The sequence below is a fragment of the Alosa alosa genome, chromosome 11, assembly GCF_017589495.1.
Source record: "Alosa alosa isolate M-15738 ecotype Scorff River chromosome 11, AALO_Geno_1.1, whole genome shotgun sequence".
Taxonomy (NCBI): domain Eukaryota; kingdom Metazoa; phylum Chordata; class Actinopteri; order Clupeiformes; family Clupeidae; genus Alosa; species Alosa alosa.
The window spans coordinates 1,772,234-1,796,226 of NC_063199.1; the positions used below are offsets into that span (position 1 = coordinate 1,772,234).

The following is a 23,993-nucleotide window of genomic DNA, read 5'->3' on the forward strand; positions in this document are numbered from 1 at the left end:
TGCTATCAATTTGCTTGGTATAACCACATTTATAGTTTTCTACAAATGCAATCAATCAAATTGGCCTCCATCACTCAACCAACGCTAACGGTAACATTACCTAGGTCCTTATTGATATTATAAGATTAACGTACCTGCAGTAAAAACTAGGGCTGAACGATTTATTGCATTTGCGATAATATCGCGATATGATGAAACACGATTTTCAAACCGCAAAGGCTGCTATTTGTAATATGTGACGTCACCAAAACGCATTTATACTTGCGCTTGCTGACGCGCCACCGACTCTTCTCACTATGGCAAGCCGTTCAAGACAAAACGTCTGTCAAAATAACGCCTCCACGTGTAGATTTTTTAGTTCTTCAGCAGTAAAAAATAGACGTCTGAGCATCAGACGTCAAATTTTTACGTGTGCCACACGCAAAAACTTTGCGTCTGACGTCAGAGGTAAAAAAATGACGTCTGGGTGATTTGCTGCAATGCCAGAGCCTTTGTGCCAGAGTAGACACAGCATTGGCTGCTGAAAACAGGGAATGCAGCCGCTATAGTTGCAGCAGAAGAAACAAGATGCCAGAGCAATGTGCAGCATATTCCTGGTCAAATCGGCGCACCATCGCAAACAGGGCTCGGGGGATTACTTTTCACAAGTAAGATTTAACATTATCGTACTATTGGTTGTATTTTGTGAATGAAATATTACCAGAGAGTTGAAAAGGAGCAAGGATCTTTGTTATTGTATGTAAATCGTAGCCAGCTAGCTAGGCTACTTGCTAGGTGTTCAGGTGTTCACCCGGCTATGAACTGAGACTTGATGAGTCATATTCCATAACACTGACTTACATTACAACTGACACAAGAATGCTATTGTAGAAATGAATCAAATATTACTAATATAACATTGGCCGGCGAATTTTACACAAGTGGCACAGACTGTAGCCTATTACCGGGCAGTTGCTACTTGTAGCTTAGCTAGTAATAAGTGTGTTGGTGGTAGCTTCACTATTTCCTGAATAAAGTAACTTTTCAATAGCTTGACTTCTTTATATGAAGTAGCTTGGCCAAACAAGCTACACTTTTGTCATGTGAAATTAGCACAATTTAAAGAAGGTTCCTATGTAGTGAACTAGCCTACTGCTGTGTTTGTGTTACTAAGCTTGCTACATTTGACTGGGGTGGTAGTTTTGTGTAGTGAAGTTTTATTCATGGCAGAGTAACTGATAGTTTTGCTCACTACAATTCCCAAGTAGCTTGCCCAACACTGTATTATTCACATGTAATTCACTCTAACAAAAATAAAATGCATCTCAAATCCCTTTTTATTCATTTATTTATTTTATATCTCCCCAGAACAACTGCCTTGCTCAAGGACTACCACGAATGACCTGAACGGTCTCCTCACACCCCTGGAACTGAGGAAGGTGTAGCTCTACATTGCATTACTGCAGGGCATCTGCTAGACTGTGACTGAATATTTGATTTATGAGCTCCACCTTCATCACCTTTTTGGTAAGGCAACTGCTCTGCCCATGACCTGAAAGCACTGCAGAGGGTGTGAAAACTGCCCAACGCATCACCGGTTCCTCACTCCCCTCCATCGAGGTCATCCAGGGCAAGCGATGCTTGCGTAAGGCGCGCAGCATCATCAAAGACTGTTCTCACCCCAACCACAGACTGTTCACCCCACTCCCCTCAGGGAGGCGTTACAGGTCTCTCTGCACCCGTAACCACATAGCCTACTTGGAATAGCCTACCCCTCAGGTGTCTGAATGGCTGATCTCATGTAAATGTTTATGGAACCTTTCTGTATAAGTATGTATACACTCTTTTGATCCCGTGAGGAAAATTTGGTCTCTGCATTTATCCAAATCTGTGAATCAGTGAAGCACACAGTGAACACACAGTGAGGTGAAGCACACACTAACCCCGAGCAGTGAGCTACCTGCTACAGCAGCGCTCGGAGAGCAGTAAGGGGGTTAGGTGCCTTGCTCAAGGGCACTTCAGCCATGGATGTGGGCATGGAAGAGCAGTGCTCAACCACTTCCCCTGCCCACATTTTTCCTACTGATCGAGTGTGAGATCAGCCATTCAGACACCTGAGGGGTTGGCTATTCCAAGTAGGCTACGTGGTTGAGTGACAAACCTGAGTAAATTGACTCAGAGTAGAAGAGTTGATACAGGAAACATGGTTGTGTGTATTTTAATATTCATAGTGGCTTAACAGTAATAGAATATTCTGATACTGTATATCATATAAAGTGATGACATCCCAGATCAAAACTGGGAACATAATCCATAATGTTTGACAGCATAGACAAAAACTGGTTTGATACAAGTTTTAATGAGTTAAATGTAGTTGTAATTCCATACACATTTTCAAGTGTTTTCATATTTAAGTGCCATCAAAAATAAAGTTGGATAAACAGACATTGGTTTGGAATAAGTAAAGGAAATGGTGTAACTGGGTTCAATATCTTTTAGAAAAGTTCCATAAACATTGAAAAGTGCAAGTTTGTAGGTTTGTTGCTGATCGTTAAAAAACAGACGTTGGTTTTTGGCATAAGTAAGTGTAACAGTTCATTAATACAAGACAAAAAGGCCAGCATGTGTTATTCACAGTTCACAGGTTCCAGCCCCAATGAAGAGATCAAATAAAGAGGAATTAAGAAACATTTTAAAAATGGCTGAGATCAGCCCTGTTCAATGCAATCAGTAAAGAATCTGGGAGTGTCTTCACAGGCTCAGTGAGACAGAGGTTACTGTCATGCTGGTGACAGTACATGCACAACTGGTTCATGTAATTTTGTATGTTCCCAGTCCACCTTGCTAAAATTGGTTAGATACACTTAGACTGAGAACAAAAGTGCTACAGACAGCAGGTGGCAGTACATAATGAAACTGGGTAAACTCCATAAAAGAGGACCGAGTCATCCAAACAGTGGGAAAATGGCAGACAGAGTGGCGAATGCAGGTGATTAGATTAGATTAGATTCAACTTTATTGTCATTGTGCAGAGTCCAAGTACAGAGACAACAAAATGCAGTTTGTGTCTAACCAGAAGTGCAAAAAAGCAGAAAAGTGCAATGTGATATACAAAGTAGTTGGTGCATAGACAGACAAAATATATAGTACAGTGTACAGTTGTTTTCAGAAGGTGGTTTAGAGTAGTATGAATTAAATAAGTATGTGCAGTGTATTAGCAGTAACCTTAGAAGAGCAGAATAAATATGGCCATGTAATACAAACAACATGTACAGATATGTGCAATGTAGTGGCAGTACCATTATAGTAGTAGTAAGAAAAATATTAGATATATGCAGTGTATTATACAGTGAATATATTACAGACAAACTGAATAAATATGGATATTTAGTATAAACCATATAAACAGATATGTGCAGTGTGGTAACAGCACCATTGTAGTGCAGAAACAGTAACATTATAATAGTATTAAGAATAAGTGTATGTGCAGGATGACGAGCAGTAGAATATGGCTATGGATAAGTTTGTAAATAAATAGACACTATGGATGGGATAGGGTAGTCCAGTTGTGAGGGGGTGGGGTGGGGGATGTCCGTCTCCTTGTTGTCCCTGTCAAGGCTGCCATGGTCGTATAGTATATAGTATAAGTATATTGTGATAATGTAGCCTCGTGGTCCAGGAGAAGCAGACAGGTTTTGGTGTAAAAAGGTTTATTGCATCAGCGGATATACTCCGAAAACACCCGTGAAAAGTAACCTATATTAATTACAAAAAGAAACAATGACTTTTAGACTAGACAAAATACAAAGAAACGCGGAGTCAAACATTTGACTGTAAATAACCGCATCTTCCTAAACACTCACAGCAGTGTCAGGTACGCACAACATGTGCAATCCAGAGGACTCACCTTCTCCCTCCACAGGGATTTAAAGTGATCAGGTGACCTCCCCTAATTGAAAAAACAGGCCTGCTCCTTATTAGGCTAATCAGCCAATTTGGGTACCCAGGGGCACACGCCCCTTCTTGCGCCTCCAGCACAACTACACAAACTAAATCAAAGAACCTGCAGTTGAATTAATAACACCATCACTGGCAGAAAAATAACAGTAACAGAATCTATGCACTTTGCCAAAGGAACATACCACCTACAATGAAAAAACATGCCAAAAAACATAATTAACTATAAACATAGTGACAGTGTGGGTCACTCTGTCACATATATACTCTACGACCATGGCAGCCTTGAGACCCCTGGTCATGGTCACCTCAACAAGCACAGACAAGGAGGCATCAGGCGGGGGCGGGGGGTGATGGGGGCTTAAGTTCGTTGGATGTCACCGGGATTCAGAGCTAGAGTTTAGTAGGGTGACAGTCGCAGGAAAGAAGCTTCCTCTGAACCTGCTGGTTCAGGTCTTGGAGACCTGTAAAGCCTCCCTGAGGAGAGTGGGGTGAACAGTCTGTGGTTGGGGTGAGAACAGTCTTTGATGATGCTGCGCGCCTTACGCAAGCATCGCTTGCCCTGGATGGCCTCAATGGAGGGGAGTGAGGAACCGGTGATGCGTTGGGCAGTTTTCACACCCTCTGCAGTGCTTTCAGGTCATGGGCAGAGCAGTTGCCTTACCAAAAAGGTGATGAAGGTGGAGCTCATAAATCAAATATTCAGTCACAGTCTAGCAGATGCCCTGCAGTAATGCAATGTAGAGCTACACCTTCCTCAGTTCCAGGGGTGTGAGGAGACCGTTCAGGTCATTCGTGGTAGTCCTTGAGCAAGGCAGTTGTTCTGGGGAGATATAAAATAAATAAATGAATAAAAAGGGATTTGAGATGCATTTTATTTTTGTTAGAGTGAATTACATGTGAATAATACAGTGTTGGGCAAGCTACTTGGGAATTGTAGTGAGCAAAACTATCAGTTACTCTGCCATGAATAAAACTTCACTACACAAAACTACCACCCCAGTCAAATGTAGCAAGCTTAGTAACACAAACACAGCAGTAGGCTAGTTCACTACATAGGAACCTTCTTTAAATTGTGCTAATTTCACATGACAAAAGTGTAGCTTGTTTGGCCAAGCTACTTCATATAAAGAAGTCAAGCTATTGAAAAGTTACTTTATTCAGGAAATAGTGAAGCTACCACCAACACACTTATTACTAGCTAAGCTACAAGTAGCAACTGCCCGGTAATAGGCTACAGTCTGTGCCACTTGTGTAAAATTCGCCGGCCAATGTTATATTAGTAATATTTGATTCATTTCTACAATAGCATTCTTGTGTCAGTTGTAATGTAAGTCAGTGTTATGGAATATGACTCATCAAGTCTCAGTTCATAGCCGGGTGAACACCTGAACACCTAGCAAGTAGCCTAGCTAGCTGGCTACGATTTACATACAATAACAAAGATCCTTGCTCCTTTTCAACTCTCTGGTAATATTTCATTCACAAAATACAACCAATAGTACGATAATGTTAAATCTTACTTGTGAAAAGTAATCCCCCGAGCCCTGTTTGCGATGGTGCGCCGATTTGACCAGGAATATGCTGCACATTGCTCTGGCATCTTGTTTCTTCTGCTGCAACTATAGCGGCTGCATTCCCTGTTTTCAGCAGCCAATGCTGTGTCTACTCTGGCACAAAGGCTCTGGCATTGCAGCAAATCACCCAGACGTCATTTTTTTACCTCTGACGTCAGACGCAAAGTTTTTGCGCGTGGCACACGTAAAAATTTACTCCTGGGGGATATTCCATCAACCTCGCTAATGAAGGCGGCGCTTAACAGAAATAGCCTGGGTTGAACTAGTGTAGACTTCCACTTGGGGCTAAAGCCGTTCCATTAACTCAAGTTAGCGGCATCTTGGCCTCGTTTATTCAAGCGAGGTTAAAGTCAGCTTCATCTCTGCTCGTGCACGAGGTAGAACAGTAGACCAAAACAGTAGACTGACGAAAAGAGGATATATGTCGTAAAATTAAGACAATACTAGACAATTTCTGTTCGATTTGGCAAGCGCCATCTACAGGATTTTCATCAAAAGTCATCAAATTTAACATCGAGAAAAAAAAATAGATTGCCTACAGAAATGGGAGAGTAATGAAAGCATACATTTAAAACAACAATGCTAATGGTTTTGAAATCAATTTGTTTGATTGGCTTCACTCTTGAACACATAGGTCTATACAGTCTATGCTTCAACAAAACGAGTGAATGAATAAATAGTATTAACTCAAAAACAACTTATGGATATGCATATGGATATTCAAAACTATCTATAGCCTAGCTTACGTTCTTAGATTAAAAGAGTTCACTCCAAATTATTGTCTAGGTGGTCATAAAATAAATTAGTATCAACATAATAGCCTATAGTCCCAAAGTGTTTTGAAATAAAATTATCTGAAATGCAATGGCTTTCAATTCAATTTATGCCTAATATTTCATCTGTGTAGCACACAGTTGATTTGACATTCATGAACAATCGTCGACACATGAAGCAGTTTTAATTATTAGCTGGCTGCAGAATTATCCTTTGGCTTGCATCAGATAGGCTATAGCTATAGCCCACTGGCAAAGCTGTCACTGAACAGCCTACCAAAATGTGCATGACCCTTTATCAGCAGTAGACATATGTCTTTCATCAAAGATTATAACTAAAAATGCCATTATCAAGGTGATAAACTATGGAGCCTTAATACTTTGAATGGGAAGCGAACCTGCGAACACGCAAGAATGTAATTCCTTTCCTATGCCGTCTCGCTGCACGTTACACCACCACGTAAGTGACGCAGAGTAGCAAGATTGCTAGAACAACACGTATGTGAAGTTAAAACATTTTTAATCGTATAATCTTCATACATTCCTTGGAGCTAGTGAATGTGTAAATCCATGCTTGGTGTACTGTCGGAAAAAAAACATTTCTATAGGCCTACTTCTATTTTTTAAGTTGTAGGCTACAGGTGACGAGAGCACAGGTTGACGGAACCATCTTTTTGGACTCGTTTTCCGACTGATTGTTTTTTTTTGCAACAGCTTAATTTAGCTTGAAAGTTAACCTGCCACGGAGCAGGTTAGTTCTGTGGCATAAATTCCCATGGTTACCAAGCTGGGATTCACATTAACCTCATTAATGGAACGGAATTCTCACTAAAATTAGCGAGACTTATCGAAATAAGCCAGGTTTGGCCTTTAGCGAGGTTGATGGAATACCCCCCTGAAGAAGTATAAAATCTACACGTGGAGGCGTTATTTTGACAGACGTTTTGTCTTGAACGGCTTGCCATATCTCACCGACCACTGAAGAAGCAAAAAACGTAAACTATAGGACCAGCTAACAGTGTCAAGAAAGGTCTGATCAGTAGAGCTACTTTGGTTAGAAATAAACCTCTTCATTACCTTTTGCCCGAACCTGCCATGTCCCTGGTTCTAGTTCATAATTCCCCTGTGCTGCTACTCTGGCTGGTAACTTCGTTCAGTTGTCCAGCTGACGATTAAAACTCCACAACTGTTTAGGCTGCACAGCAGCCATTCACCTGTGCACTGGGGACTTTGTTTACTGGAGTACAGTGACAGTGGGGGCATTTGCGATATCCAAGGGGGTTGGCGGCACAAACATTTAATCTCACAGGTAATGATGAATTGATGCATAATGTTATCCGCAAGTAGTTGACACAGCTAACCACCAAAAACCCAGCTGTTCTAACATTAGCTTACCAGCTAAGGCTCTAGGCTACATACATGCTGCTAACTGCTGATAACTTTGCCTGTTTAAAGAGTTTTGTCTCCGCAATGGGCTTTGTTGTGATATGAACAAACTAGTTAATTTGCTTGCATGCATGCGAATTGCGCTGCGGTGTTGATGATGCTAACCTTTAGTTAACACCGAGCCGAACGGTCATTCGGCCGCATTTATTTGCGCTACAACAATCTACAGTAGTTTCTTCCGATTCACGTGCAAGTAGCCTACAGAGGAGAGGAGCGGATCTGTGTGTGTGTGTGGGCGGGGGCGCGCGCGTGTATGGAGCGCACAGGACAATGAGAAGCCGTGTCTTCTTCTTCTATTAGGTTTTACGGCAGCTGGCATCCACAATGTTGCATTGCTGCCTCCTGCTGGACTAATGCTCTACAAAATTAAATTCTCCCATACAGCCCAGTATCAGATAAAAACTTAAAGAAGTGGCGCTTTCCCTTTACACTTGTGCCCCCATCAAGCACACTTTTTAGTGACACTTCCTTCAGCCCACACCGCTTTAGGCACCTGAACAAGTCTTGCCTATGTGATTCATACTTCCTGCAAAATAGCAATACATATTCAACAGTCTCCCTCTGCTGGCAAGAACACAGTCCGTCCTGATGCTTTCCTAAAATACACAGTGTGCTATTCAGACATGTATGGCCTATTCTCAGTCTTATAATGATAACATCCTCCTTACGCTTACCACTAGTGCAGGCCGTAACTGAGTCAGAAACACTACCAATAATGGAATAGAGATGTCTGCCCTTTGTGTCTTGATCCCAAAGCTGTTGCCATTTAATAAGAGAATTCTGCCACACAATACTCTTTCCTTCTGACTTAGACAGTGCCAGAGGAACATCTATGGCTTCTTTTCGAGTCGCCTCCTTGGCCAACGCATCCACCTTCTCATTCCATCTGATTCCCACATGTGCAGGTACCCATAAAAATGACACCTTCACTCCCTTTTTGCCTACATTATTGAGTGCCAATAGTATCTCATTAACAATATCCTGCCGCCCCTTTGACATTCCCTTTCCAAGGCATTTAACTGCAGACACAGAGTCACTGCATATTAACACCTTCCTATCTCGTAGTTGATCCGCCCACTGCACAGCCATCAAGATGGCATATAACTCAACTGTGAACACATGTAATGAATCAGACGTTCTCTTTGAGCCATGAACCTTCATTTTCGGAACAAAAAAGGCTGCTCCAGTAACCCCTGACTCCTGATCCTTCAGTGAATATTAAAACACAGTCATGGTATCTTTCTTCTATATGACAGTGAAAACTATACACTAACTCCACTTCAGGATCTTTTTCCTTAATTTCAAGTAGTGTCAGGTCAATTTCTGGAACATGTAGCTGCCACACAGGAATCACTGGCCATATTACTGTTGAGCAAAAGGAACAATGTAGAACATTCATTTCTCGCGCCACAGATTTTCCAGTCCACCCAAAACTCGGCAAATCTGCCACCACACTCTCCCAGCTTGGCTCAATAACATTTCTCACAGGATGATCGGGTCGCTGACCCATCAGATTCACCCAATAGTTGGCCTGCAACTGTCTTCTCCTCACCCCCAGAGGCATTTCCCCAGTAATCACTTGCAAGGCGCAAACAGGAGAGGACCGCACAGCTCCAGTACATATTCTCAATGCAGTAGCCTGAACTACATCCAGCTTGGCCAGCACAGATGCTGCCGCAGAGGCATACACCAAACATCCATAGTCGATCCTCATCCTGATCAAGTATATATAGATCAATTTCAAAGAGGCCAAATCAGCACCCCACTCTTTCCCAACAAGACACCTCATTAAATTCAGAACAGTTTTACACTTGTCTACTACCCTGGAGATATGAATTCTCCACGTAAGTCTAGTGTCAAAAAACACACCCAGGAATTTAAAACAAGGCACCCTCTCCACAGGACAGTTGTACAGTTGCAGTTTCAGATTATCGCATACTTTCTTCCTCGTAAAAAAAACATTGCCTTCGTCTTCTCCACTGAAAATCTAAAGCCCCACTTCCTACCCCAGTCCTCCACCGTTGTTAGAGCTTCCTGAACTCTCTTCAAAGTGTGTTTCACATTTCTTCTTCTTTTCCACAAACTGCAAAGTCATCAGCAAAGAGGGACTGTCCAATATCAGGCTGTACTTCAGAAAAATATCATTAATCATTATATTGAATAGGAGGGGACTGACCACACTGCCCTGCAGAGTTCCATTTTCAACTAAGCAACGCCTTGATATATCCTTCCCTATCTTAACCTGGATGCTGCGGTTATTTAAAAAGTCCATTACCCAGTTGAAAAGGTTCCCCCAATACCTAGCATATCGTACGCTTTTTCAACGTCCAAAAATACAACCACAGCAATTTCTTTATGTACTTCAGCTTTTCTAATTTCATTCTCGAGACACAAAACTGAGTCGATTGTATTCCGACCCTTTCTGAACCCACTCTGATATCTAGACAACAACCCCTTTTCTTCAACAAAGTACATTAATCTTTCATTGACCAGTCTTTCCATCAGCTTACCAAACTGTGAGGTTAATGCTATCGGTCGGTAGTTTACAGGGTTAGAAGGATCTTTGCCAGGTTTTCTGATAGGCACAATGACCGCCTCTTTCCATCCTGGAGGAATGCATCCCTCCTCCCACACCCTATTATATAAATTCAAGATTGCCATCAATCCCTCATCGCTCAAATGTGATAACATTTTATAACAAATTTCATCCTGTCCAGGGGCTGAATTCCTGCACCTCTCCAACGCATTCTTAAGTTCCAACAACGTAAAGGGAACATTATATTTGTCCTGCAATTTCTCCTTCATTTGAATAACCTCACCAAAAAGTGCCATTGTCTCCTCTCTACCTCTCCTTTCCTGATCTGAGAGATTATCAGAGCTATGGACCTTGCTCAAAGTCCTCACCATCATTTCTGCCTTCTCAGCATCAGATACAGCCAGCAGGTCACCATCTGAAAAAAATGGATAATCCCACCCCCTCCTATTACCCTCCATTTTCTTAATCATACCCCACACCTCCTTAATATCCACACTATTACCTATTGTACTGCAGTAATCCCTCCAGTAAGACCTCTTACTTCGCCTGATGACCCTCCTAACTACAGCCTGTGCCTGCTTATATTCAATCAGATGTTGATAGTTATGTGTCCCTCTCAGCTGTCTAAAAGCCCTTTTCCTGGCTCCCACAGCATTCTCACATTCCTTATTCCACCAAGGAACTGCATTTCTAGCCATCTTCCCTGAACTTTTTGGGATTGACTCCATGGCAGCCATATAAATCCTTCGGCACAACTCACCCTCATGCCCCTCCACATTATCCGTGCTTGGAACAGACCTAAGAAACAGGTCACTTAAGTCCCTAAATCTTTCCCAATCTGCCTTTTCAAAAACCCACCTCCCAGCCCTCCCACCTGGCCTAAAGCTGACATCAATATCCAAAGTACATACAACAGGATAATGATCACTCCCAGTACTGTCTCCATGAACTTCCCATTCACACCTTGATGCTAACCCACTAGATGTGAGAGTGTGATCCAACACATGCCCCGTTCTAACATCAAACCTTGTGCCCCTACCATCATTTAAACCAATTAAGTTCCTTTCACTCAGCAGCTCCTCAATCACCTGACCATTACTATCAGTGCTACTTCCTCCCCACAAAGTACTATGAGCATTAAAGTCTCCAGTCCAAACCACATTTCCCCTATCCTGTCCTTCAATTTCCACTAGCTCACCAAGAGCTAACCGTTTGCAAGGGTTATAGTAATTTATGATGACCATCTTCCTTGAACCCACCCATATTTCCACCACCACATACTCCTGTCCATCCTATCCCTCCTAACAATTATGTAATCAAACAAAACAAAATCAATTACATTACATTCCATTGTAAAATAATCATGAGAGCAAAGTGTTCACCCTTGGCCTACACTCTCCTGGCTTGGAGGGATCACACAGAGACCATCCCTCACTTCCTCCCACTTTAGTCTCACCATACCCAGATGCTGAACCGCTGCCTTTGTAATAATTTGGATCCTTTCAGTTTTCGACTTTACCTCTGCTGCCGCATTGATCACCCCTGCAATAAACGTTACCAGGTCCATTTTCTCCCCCCAGCCATATTCCTTCACAGGTCGAACCACAGTGCTCCCCGCCCCACCTCTAACCACTGGCAAATCCCTACCAGCAGCTCCGGCTTGGTCAACTCTTCTCACCGCCTCTGCATAGGACACTTTATTTTTCCGCTTCATATTATGAATTTTAGTTTCTCTTTTCATAATCGCGCAGCCCCAGTACTTTGCACTGTGTGCCCCTCCACAATTACAACACTTTGGGCTCGTTCCCTCACCACATTGTCCATACTCATGAGCTCCCCCACATTTTGCACATGTTTGCACTCCTTTACACACCTTAGCAGCATGACCAAATTTCTGACATTTAAAACATCTCAAAGGTTTATGTATGAACTCCCTCACTCGATATCTCATGTAACCCAAGTAGAGCTCAGTGGGAAATTCTCTAGTACTGAAATGAATCAAAATCGACTCTGTCTCCTTTTTCTCAGCTCCCCTAGTCAATCGTGTTGCACTCTCAACAGCCCTACATTTCTCTTTCAGATTCTTAACCAACTCACCCATCTACATTGTCAGAGGAATTCCGTATATCACTCCTTTACTCCCTTCACTACCAACTCTCACCACTTTCACAACTTTCGCCTTCCCAACACATTGCAGCCTTCACAACCTGCTCCTCAGACACACATCCAATCAACAAATTACCGTCCTCCAACACTCTAGCATTTTGTATTATCCCAATCTGACTCTTTAGCACATTCGTCAATTTCATCGGATCCATATTTTTAACGCCACCATTTTCAAACCTAACAACCACAAAGGAACATTTCTCCCTGTCACTTTCACTGCCCTCTTCTCTAGACCTCTTCAATGTCCTCAACCGCCATTCCTGACTATCCACCTCTATGCCCTCCATACCATCACTATCCTCTCTCTGCCTCCCCGCCATGGCGGAGAACTAAGAAGAGTATTGTATACCGGACCTATATAGGCCGTCGGCCGACACCCTCACAAAATTCTCCACTCACAGCCTAACCCTACTCTAATCAAATCAAAGAACAAACAAAATCAAAAGAAAAACAAAAAAAGAAAGGGCCAATGAACGTGATTAAACGCGAACTTTCACAGGACAGTGTGCAAACGCCCAACCCTCCTGACTACCCGAACGTGCTGTCTCCTCAAGAAGCCGTGTCAGTGCCAGTACATGTATTTGTTAACTAACGAAAGAAGGTCATATCTACATGAAATAGAAACAAAATAGAAACGAATCAGAATCATTAAATGTTTACAAGGCTGGAAGTTCAACAAATATAGGTCTACTAATGTGATTAAAATAGTTAAATAAAAAATATTTAATTCATCAATCTTATTCAATGACCTAATGCCATCATAACATAGGCCTGGGCTCCAGGAAAGAACAGTTTATGTTTAACTTATCTAATTTTGTGTTGGTCTTACTATAGAATAATATATTGCTTGTCTTTGTTGAATAAGACAGAAGATAAAGAGCTTAAAAATAATCGCATCGCAATCGCAATATTGGTGAGAAAAATCGCAATTAGATTTTTTTCCAAAATCGTTCACCCCTAGTAAAAACCAAGCATGTCCGATAAACATCCTCAGATTTATTTCGGCTTCAAGAAGAAATGGGAATTACATTTCATGTGAACATCGTCCTATCCTTATTAGATGTTCTCTGCGGTAAATTACAGTTTTTGTAGGAAGCGTCCATTGTTTTTCCAACCCACTTTTAACTTCCAATAAAATTACGTCTCACTGCAACGATGCGCCATCTAGTGGACAAACGACTACTTATCGCCAATACTGGAAATCCAGCCATGATGATGAATATTTATTTTGGCTTTCTTTTAATCCTACTGAATTTGTAATTATGTTTTGGCCGTTCTAATACCGATAGTATGTGGGTGCCTGTGTGTGTGTGTGCATGTGTATATGTGTGCACCGCCATGTACAGTCACTAAATGTACACATAACCTAATTTTTTTAGACCCCCCCATGGATGAAATTCTATGAAACTTGGCATACCCCCAGAGAATGCCAGGTCAATCATACACATAACATTTGGTGCAGTTCTGAACATCTTAACTGAAGATAGGGGCGATTAAAGCAGAATAATATTGCATTTTAATTTTTTACCGGGGGGGTGCGAATCACAAATGAGTGATTATGGGCCAGGTTGATGTGGGCCCTTGAGCCACGGTTCAGGTAGTTATTTAGGAAAAACTGCTTTTTTTGTGGTTCGGGGGCCCAGCACGGGGCCCCGGGGACGAAACGAAATTTTTCCGTAAAAATGTCTAGTGGGGCTACATACCCACCAAATTTCATGTGCTCCGGTGGTTCGGTGTCCCGGGTATCGTTGACCAAAAATTCAGGAAGTAGATGAAAAAAAAACTTCCTTATATGACCGCTTCGCTAGACAGGGTGAAATTGACTGCAATTGACTCGAGTCCAAATGGTTGTCATTAGAACATTCCCTTGAACCTTATTCTTGCTCAAATGGCCAGCAACAGGAGATAGGGTAAGTCTTCCTTCACATAATAATAACAGTAATAGACCTCTGAAGTTCGCCTACAAAAAAGCAGCCATCTTTGACATCCTGTATCTGGCGATTTTTCCAATGGGAAAATAACATATGGATTTTGAATTATCACACCTGTTAAACTCTCGCGGGGATGAAAAAGTCTGAAATGCAGACGTTTTCCTGAACACACTTTTGTCCTCTGCCTTCGAGTGGATACTATGATCTCCGGTACGTGAAGGCGGCACACTTCGATTTTTGCTATTATTAGCTTCAATTAACAACCGGATCTCCTTATATGGGCAAAGATGGCCGTTTCGGTTCTTTTTTATAGGCAAAATTCATAGGTCTATTGTAATCAGTGAAGCAGCCCATCTTGCTGCTGGTGATGTAAACATGACCTGTTGCTAGCTTGACATTTCTGCTTGCTATTAAAAGTGAACTAGGGTGGCCTAGTAGTTATCTGGCCAACTACCACTGAGTAGAATTCATGTTCCAATCACCAAATCATGCATACCATATGCTTCATATATGTGCTTCAAGAGAATTATGGTTTGAAGATTCACCAACTGGATAGATGCAAAGTAAGGTAACGTATTAGGCTTAACAGAGTTGGAACAAGAGACTCCTATACTTCATAAAACCATTCATTATATCCATAGCTAACAAGCTAGCTAGCTGCCAGCTGCCACAAAGTAAGTTAGATCTGCTTTTTGATGACACAAAGAGTTCAAATTTATTTGCAATTTTCATTGACATTATTCTGAAAGGCATACAAAGTTGGAATGACAGATAAATAGATCCATGACTCCCTTTTTCCAAACATTTAACAAATTGACATAAATTGCCTATCCCAATACCAAGCCTTAGGGCTCTATCTTACACCCAGCGCAACGCAAGTCTTATCTTACACCCAAGGCAATGATGGATTGTTCGCCATGCACTCCAGTTAAATTGAACATTGTGCCCATGGGCATGTGAATAAAACAAAATAGGTGTGGTCAGGTGCATGATAAAAAAAAAAATGCTATCTTACACCCACTAAAAACGCCACTGATCAAGAAAAACATGGTGTTAGGCAAAAGGCGCATATAAAGCACAGCTATTTTGAAAGATGAATAACCTTAGGCCGGCTGCAAACTGCCGGTGTGGTGTAAGCATGTCAGCTGCGTGGCGTGTCCGTTTTCATTTCGGTTTCCATGTTAACAGGTTAGAGGTTGCACACTGCCTACATGACATGCACGTCTCAGGTGCGGCTCGAGCCGCGCTGAAAACGTGTGCATGCTAGAAATAGGACTGGCGCATATTTTTTACGCGACACGCAAGTGTGTTTGAAGCGTTTCCATTCAAAAGAGACAGTGAAGATGTTTCAATAGGCAGGAGGGCCGCCGTAGCGCCGCATCAGACACATTTCTGATGTGACATTTGGCACCTGACACACAATAGACATGCCACGCTCACGCCACACCGGCAGTCTGCAGCCGGCCTTAGGATTTTTATTCAGTCATTCTAACATTATGTTGTTTTTTTCAGGCTATGTTTTTGATTGTAACCCCTTGTCAGTCAGTAGTGAAAGTAAATAGCTATGTGTAGAACTGTTTTGTTGTTGCCTATGAGACCACGGTGAAATTAATGAATGTGAGGGAAGAGTAAATGGCTGGCACCACCAAACGTTGATTTCAAATGGAACTAAATGCCCTGTTCAGAACTAAGGGTGTTGGGCACTCCTGGGAATACAATCCTGGAATATATGATGGAATTGACAGCAGATTAATTCTGATTGATTAATTAATTATGATGTCACATCCATGTAAAACCGAGTTGGATGCGTTTCAGTTGTTAACAAGTTGTAAGAACAAAATGCTACCATTTGGTAGCAAAATGTATTATTATTAGTAGTAGTATTTTACACAAACAAATGTTGTAGCAGCATAGCAACAACTTAGCGACATAGAGGTTGAACCAACATAGTTGGACAGTATTGTTTTCTACAACTGATGTAATAAAACGCAAATACGACAGAACAGTGTACGGCTCTCATTAACTGTTAAATGGGTGCAGCTATCTTGGAAATTTGAACTCGGGGGGTACTTGGGGTTTGAATGAGCTGACAAGTAGGATTACAACTTCAGGGGGCGTTCCATTTTCCATCCAAAAAGTTCATATGTGGATCAAGGGTGATCCAATCCAAAATAGCTGAGGTAAAAGAAAAACGGATTACCTGGTCTTGAATAGTAAAACATGGAATTTCCAAATCCGGATTACATTTTTTGAACAACTGGGCCCTGGTACTCCCAGCTAATCAAGCTCTGGGCCCTATTGATTCCTTTTACAGTATGTGTTTTTATACAGCTTTTCTTTATCTAGAATAACTAGAAATAAGTGTGTAAAGCAAATATGTTTTATTTTTTTTTCCCAGAAGAACATGCCCCTGAACCCTCCTAATTGTGGTTGGTTTTATTTTTCTACTACTTTCTTCTTTCTAAAGTACTCGCCTTTTTACCCCTTACCTGTTTGCCAAGTCATTGTGCCAGGGAGACAAATACGTTTTTCTCTAGTTTCCATCTGTCATTTTGACCAAAAATATCACAATTTTGTCATAAAATATTAATATGTATGGGACAAAAAAAAATCAATTCAGTGCTGAGCATTTTCACCTATGTGTGCTAGACATCTCTGGTTGTTTGTGTTAATTTCTTTTATGTTCTGCTTTTAGACAAAACGTAAACAATTGTAAAAGAACCTCTTCTCCTCCGACTTATGCACCATCAAGCAATGGCCTTTGCTTCTGGTAGGAATGACTCCCAGTATTTTGTCAGCTGGAAAATAATAGAAAAATACAATTCAACTATACCACATGTAGTCCTCCTATGCAATGTTATGTATTCCATTGACAAACCAATATACCTGTTCTTGTGAATGTAGTAAGACCTGCAGGTATTTTAGCATCTGTTTCTTAAAATCCTTGGCCTTTTCCTTCTGTTGGAGAAATGCAATAATTTATAGTTTGCCCCTTTCTGAGTGTTTACTTAATACCAGACAGATATATACCATTCATAAAGAAATCAGAGTTATATTAATATTCATAAAGAAATTAGAGGCATGCCTCAAAGTAAATGACTTCTTAAAGAAATCATAGTCACACCTCAAACCAAATGACTTCTTTTCGAACAGTTACTGAAATCCTTTCAAAGTCTCTCTCATACTGAGTCACCCTTGCCTCCCACTGTGAATATAGGACAGACAAAGAAACTGTGTTAGTTTACATGTGTGGTCACATTTTCTCACTTGATAAAATACAGTATCTAAAAATATTTTGAATTCAAAGCAGTTTATTACATTTAGTGTACATTATATGAGCATTTCAAAGCCTGACCTCTGCAGAATAAAATGTAAGAGTACAGAATGTCACCTCTGTAATTTCATCCTTAGCTAGCTGTAGTTTCTCTGGCTTGTTGGCCCATAACAGCTTGGCCTCAGCTTCACGTTTCTTCTGAAGTGTGTTCTGAGCATCCTGCCAGCGCTGCCACATCTTAATGCGCTGGTCAAAACACCCCTGATAGAAAACAGACCAGAAATGCACTAAATAACTACTTTTGTATCATTTCACTAACTGTATGTTTGCATAATAACCAGACAAATCTGAAAATGCATTTGAATTTGTATTCGCAGATCCATCTAAACTCTCTCCCATTGTCTGTGATTTCCAAAATCACCACAACCTTATCCTTTATGAGACACATTTTATACAGTGACAGACAGAGCTGCACCCCTGAAGTAGCCTGGCTAACACCGGACCGATACTCAAATCTCATCTGTGGTTGAGAATGGGTCTGGGGACCTCCCATTCACTTCAGACTTCCAAGGGTCCTAACCAGCAGAGAAATTACACTTAAATTTGTCTAAAACTTAGATTAGTATACAATTTGTATTAAACCCAATCTTTTCGGAAGTACAACAAATAGATATTTCTTGTAAACTGACGTGTTATTTGCGGTGGAAAGTAACGAATTACATTTACTCACGTTACTGTATTGAGTAGTTTTTTTGTGTATTTTGTATTTTTTAAGTAGTTTTTAAAATTGCAAATTTTATTTTTTACTTGATTACATTTTGAGTGAAGTTACTGAGTAAAAAAAAAAAAATTGATCAGCATGTACTGTAGTCTACCATAGGGCACAAATCAAGCTGGTGCCAAATCTTTCTGAAAGATCGAGGCGGATCACAAGATACCTCTTGTGTAACCTAAATTGTATTTTCCGCTCTTTCAATGGGTTGTCTCAGTTCATTTTAAACACTAAACACTAAACACTGTGTGCTCTGTGTGTTCACTAATTCACGGATGGGATAAATGCAGAGACCAAATTCCTTGTATACTGTATGTATACTTGGCCTAAAAACCTGATTTACAGTGGGGTTTCGTGTTTTAACATTTGTGCTCACCTTTCTTTGAAAAGAAGTTTATTAGCAGTTGTTTCCCCTCATTTTGATCTCTCTCTTTTTCCTACTTTTGCCTTTGTTTTTTGGTAACCCGACTTGGCTTTCTTGGTGAAAGACATTGCACCAGCAGCATAACAATTAGCGGTCCACTACTAGCGATGCTCAACTACATAAACAAAATGAGATCGAATATGAATCGTTGTGCAGGCGGACTAAACCATTTTGCGCTTTAGCAAGGGAGAGTGAAAGTGACCTTAGACGAGGGTTGTCAAACTCATATTAGGTAGTGGGCTGGATTTATTGGAATGAGACCTCTTGGGGGGGCGTCATTATCATTTTTCTGCATGGGTATCGGAGTGTTGTTTGATGATATCACTTATGAGCAAACAAGTACAAATAATGCACTGATGTCATATACTGCTCTTTCTCTCTTAAAATACTCTACTTCCATGTTTTTACGCTTTTTCCTTCCTGAGGATGGTTTGTAGTTATAGTAATCAATTTATCCTATCATAGAGATATTGCTTATTACACATTGTTGAAAACAACTGGATGTGAATATCTTTTTTACTAATTTTCCCTTCCTACCCAAAACATCTGGCCCCCGGGCCTTATGTTTGACACCCCTGCCTTAGACAGTCTTCACTATTTTTTGTATACAAAATCCAGTCAAACTTTACATTTCCTCTGACATTGATTTTGACATTTAATTTGGAAATGAAAATATTCAGGTAAAATAAAATATATTCGAGACTTTTCAAGGGCCCTCTCCTCCATTGGCGCCCTAGTAATCAGTTCCACTTTCCCCCCAGTCCGACGCCCTTGGATCTGCTGAACTCCTTTCCAAATAGAGTTTCTCTCTGAAACTCAACATGGGCCTGTGCGTGCTGCCTGTGAGCAGCTTTTCAGTTGTGCTGGATTACTGTTCACTGCAAAGCGAGCAAGGATAAGTGCAAGGATGAGCGCAACTAACTTTGAAAATCAACTGCTGCTCAAACTCTTTCTCTTTCACATAGATCTCCGTTTCTCAAGGTGACCAAGTCCTGTTGGTATGAAAACCCCCCCGAAAACAATCAGTTTTACCTAGCTCGAGTTTCTGCAGCCAGCAGCTAAGGCACCCAGGCAGCTACAGCGCTACACTCTGGGACATGAACATGGGGGCTCACAACCCCCCAAAAAAAAAAAAAATAACTAAGTAACATTTACTTGAGTACATTTTCAGATGGGTAATTTCACTTGTACTTGAGTAATATTTCATCAAAGTATTGGTACTTTTACTTGAGTACAATATTTTAGTACTTTTTCCACCTCTGGTTATTTGAAAATTCTACTAATGGAGAACTGGACGTAAGCACATATGGGTACATATGGTGGTTGATATGCTATGTACATATGGGTACATATGGTGGTTGCTATGCTAAATAACGTGGTTACTATGGTCCGGTATCGGGCGTGTTTGCAGCGCTGTTCAGATCCGGCAGAATCTTTCAATACAAACATGACTTACGTTTAGCCAGATCTGCACAGCGCCGATTCGATCGAACGTCAGATTCTGCTGTTTGGAAATTTGTATCGAAACTTGTAAAAGTGTTCACAGGGTTGTAAATTTGTTTTTGGTAACCTGACTTGGCTTTCTTGGTGAAAGACATTGCACCTACTAGCGATGCTCAACTACATAAACAAAATGAGATCGAATATGAATCGTTGTGCAGGCGGACTAAACCATTTTGCGCTTTAGCAAGGGAGAGTGAGAGTGACCTTAGACCAGGGGTGTCAAACTACAGCCACACAGTTCCAGGTTTGGTGGGTCCAACGAGTTTATTTCACATGAATAGTGTGAGCAGTCAAGTTGTAGCTAACCATTGGACTGTATAGTGTGAGCAAATAAAATGTGACCTTTGGTTTTACGTCGTATGAAATTTACAGTGTGAGTAGGTATTATAACAAAAACATCACTATAATCACACAGTGTATGCCCAGCTTAACTATAATATTTCTAATAATTTTTGAGTTTTCAGTGGCGTCCCATACGTTAGTGTCAATGACGATTATTCATACCCTAACTGCTCCCAGTAGACGAATGTAATCAGCCAGCAACTCAGCAAAAATGAAGAAATCATTTCCAGCCTGCTCCTGATGCAACTGTTCAATCTTGTCTTCCACTTCCGCCAGCTGACAGAGAGCACGTGAAAGAGCTGTATTGTCCTCTGAGCTGCCCAGCATCCCAATACTTTTGGCAAACATCGCTGTATGAGCTGACAAGTCTGATATGTGAAGAAAGCACAAGTTTTATTCAACCAAACAGTCTAGACTAAAATGATTTACTCATTTACTGATTCATTTTGTACTCTGTGTTCTTAACAGCATTTTCGCTACCATTGAAATGGAGAGAATTGGGGTTCTCACCCTTTCTATGATTGGCAAGTGAATCCACCAAGACATGAAGTTTCCTTAGCTGCTGGTCCTCACCCTCCACTTCCTGAAGTTTTTCCTCAAACCACTGGAGCAGCACAAGGAAAAATACTAACAAAGTAGCCCATCAACAGTCCAATATCACAGGTGAACCACAAAAAGCTCAAGATGGAAAATACATGTGTTTAAATGTTCATTTCAAGGAAAACAGTATAAAAACCGAGCTGAATCTTACATACTATATCTGATTCGTTCATCTTTATGGTCATTTTGGTGACAGCATCTGTGGCTCTGTTTATGATCTTTAAGAAGCCAGCGCCGCTGAATGCTTGTGTGTTCACTGCCCTGGGTAACTGGTGAAATAAAAAAATCAGCTTATGAAACTGGCAACTGTCAGAACAACCAACCACAGACAAAAGCCTCCATATATAACATAAGTAAGGGATAATGGACGGTTCACAGAAAGAATTGCATGTTCGAGGTGGTAAAACTGTACATAACCGAACATAATATAAACAGAAAATGCACCTCTTTTTGTATTCATAATATGTTGACATAATGATTACTAGGGGCCCAGCACCGAAGGTGGAGGTGGACTTTCTGTTTATGTCACATTGTCATGACAAAGACATCCTCTGGTAATGTCATCCTGTTTAAGTCAGATCAAGTCAAGTCAGATTTATTTTCGCATTTAACATGCAACCCAAAGCGCTCCACAAACAAGACACATAACAACAAGACAAACGCTGCCGGATGGAGCGGCGTAGTCGCCAGCGTACCCATGACATCAAGACATGACAAATACATTTAAAAAATAACAAATACAAAAAAAATGCGGACGGAGCGCGAGTCGCCAGCGTACCCGTGACACCAACACATACAAGACAGACAACAAAACAAATAAACAAATAAAAAAAGAAAATATATTTAAAAAGGGGGAAAAGTGATTTTAAAATTAGTCCAATTTCCAAACCAGCTGAAAATGTCCAAGGGCAATGATGATCCGTGAAAACTGCGCACAGAGCTGTGTCTTCACAACCGATGCAATGCCAACAAAGTTCTTTAGCAACTGACCAACCCGGTCACTGGCAGTCTAGAGATAACGTTAACGTTAGAAGCTAGGCCTTGTAGACCGCAGTCTGGAGATGACTGGAGCACAGTCCAAAGTACTGGGCGATCGTGTAGATCCGCAATTCGGTGGACTTAACAGCGACCGTTTGTTGCTCCGTGAGATTGCAGCTCTTCACCGTTAACGTTAGTCTGCAGTTGGCAGCAGCTTTCGCAGAGTAGCTAGCCTAGGTCCAGCTGTCCCGAGAGATCCCCTCGACCAGACAGTGAAGTGCACTGTTCACGGATGGATGGAAGGATGTCAGAGTCAGTTGGCATGGCAGCTCGCAGGTCAGCAACAGCTCGGCGGCCACGGCAGATCTTTCGCAGAGTAGCCTAAGACCGTCCAGCTGTCCCGAGAGATCCCCTCGACCAGACAGTGAAGTGCTGCACCGCTCACGGATAGATGGAAGGATGTCCGATGCCAAGCTAGGGCAAAAGCTAGCCATAGCAAGCTCCCAATTGACAAATGTCAACGACATCAGCTGACTTAGAAGAAGTAAAAAGGACTAAGAATAACACGAAAACTATCAAAAATAGCGTAAATAAATAGGGAAAACATTTAACTAGACAAACCAATACAAAAAATAAATATGACATTACATAAAAAAAAATTCAGTTTAATGTCAAGTTGTCTTAATAAGGACACTCCAAACAAATTTTTGGCCCTATCATGACAGTCTAAAGCGCATCGTCACTAGTCAAAAGCTTATTCAAATTTAGTAGGATGTTCAGTCCACATTGGGAGTGTTTTCGTTATCAAACGTCGAGTGCATGGCGCAACAAGGTGTTCCTAGGTTTCTTAATCAGTCATGGGTGTGTTTGGGGCGTAACATCACTTAAACCAATGAGAATGACATCTGTCATTCCCTTTAATGGCGCAAAGTGCGACGTCAAAGAATGCATCGGTATTTTGACAGTCAACGGCGCATTTGAAGGAGTCTGCTTGCGAGACCGTATGGAACAGTCATAAACCATGCTTCACTAAAATCTAGCATAGCCTTTATGCATTTGCACTCGTCTATTATTTGAACTCATTCGCAAAGTGAAACTAACTTCACCATGGTGTCAGTCAACGACAAGGCAGTTCTACGCATTAAGTTACTTTCACTATTGACTGACAATGGGTTACCATCGAAAACATAGGCTGGAAAAAGCAACACTTTTTCGAATGACTGAATAAATTGAATTTATTGAATTGAATTTATTTATTGAATTCTTGAATCTCCCCTTGGGGATCAATAAAGTAACTATCTATCTATCTATCTAAAACGTTTATCCTGCAGAGGAGTTGCTTATATCTCGTGATAGTGAGTCTTCAGCTGCGCCTAATGACTTTTAACAGTCATTACCAACTTCCAAATGCATTGTGAAATGCATTTCGTAATATCTTTATTCTAATTATGTTTCCCATTGTAGCCTAATCGTGTAATTTCTAATGTTTTGCATGGATGTGCGCTGGTGCACGTTCATGGAGGATAGAAGGATGGTGCGCTGTGCACCCGCCAATATGACTGTTGACAATGCACTCTTAAAATAACATAAAACAACTCGCCATATACTTCTGACCAGGTTTCTCTTGGTCAGTGGCATAATGCATTTTAGGTGGTGTACAATAGCGATTTTTAGACAATGCACTAGGCCACTCCCTAGGTTGTTAGTTACCGCACCACTGGGCGCATTGTTTAAA

At 41.2% G+C, this 23,993-nt stretch overlaps 1 protein-coding gene across 4 annotated transcripts in view; it reads right to left on the bottom strand.

Moving 5' to 3' along the window:
• The window catches only part of snx1a (sorting nexin 1a), a 94,593-nt gene that overhangs the window by 11,376 nt on the left and 59,224 nt on the right, over nucleotides 1–23,993 (bottom strand). For 2 of the 4 annotated variants that reach the window (XM_048256498.1, XM_048256495.1), the window contains exons 9-15: nucleotides 21,436–21,549; nucleotides 21,191–21,284; nucleotides 20,843–21,048; nucleotides 17,757–17,900; nucleotides 17,490–17,570; nucleotides 17,252–17,323; nucleotides 15,055–17,163 (exon numbers count right to left, since the gene is read on the bottom strand). In XM_048256498.1, coding sequence (XP_048112455.1) covers nucleotides 17,113–17,163; nucleotides 17,252–17,323; nucleotides 17,490–17,570; nucleotides 17,757–17,900; nucleotides 20,843–21,048; nucleotides 21,191–21,284; nucleotides 21,436–21,549 — 762 coding nt within the window. In that variant the 3' untranslated portion in view covers nucleotides 15,055–17,112. Of the gene's footprint in view, nucleotides 1–4,720; nucleotides 4,760–15,054; nucleotides 17,164–17,251; nucleotides 17,324–17,489; nucleotides 17,571–17,756; nucleotides 17,901–20,842; nucleotides 21,049–21,190; nucleotides 21,285–21,435; nucleotides 21,550–23,993 lie in introns of those variants that run through there. The other 2 variants (XM_048256497.1, XM_048256496.1) reach the window with 2 other exon arrangements.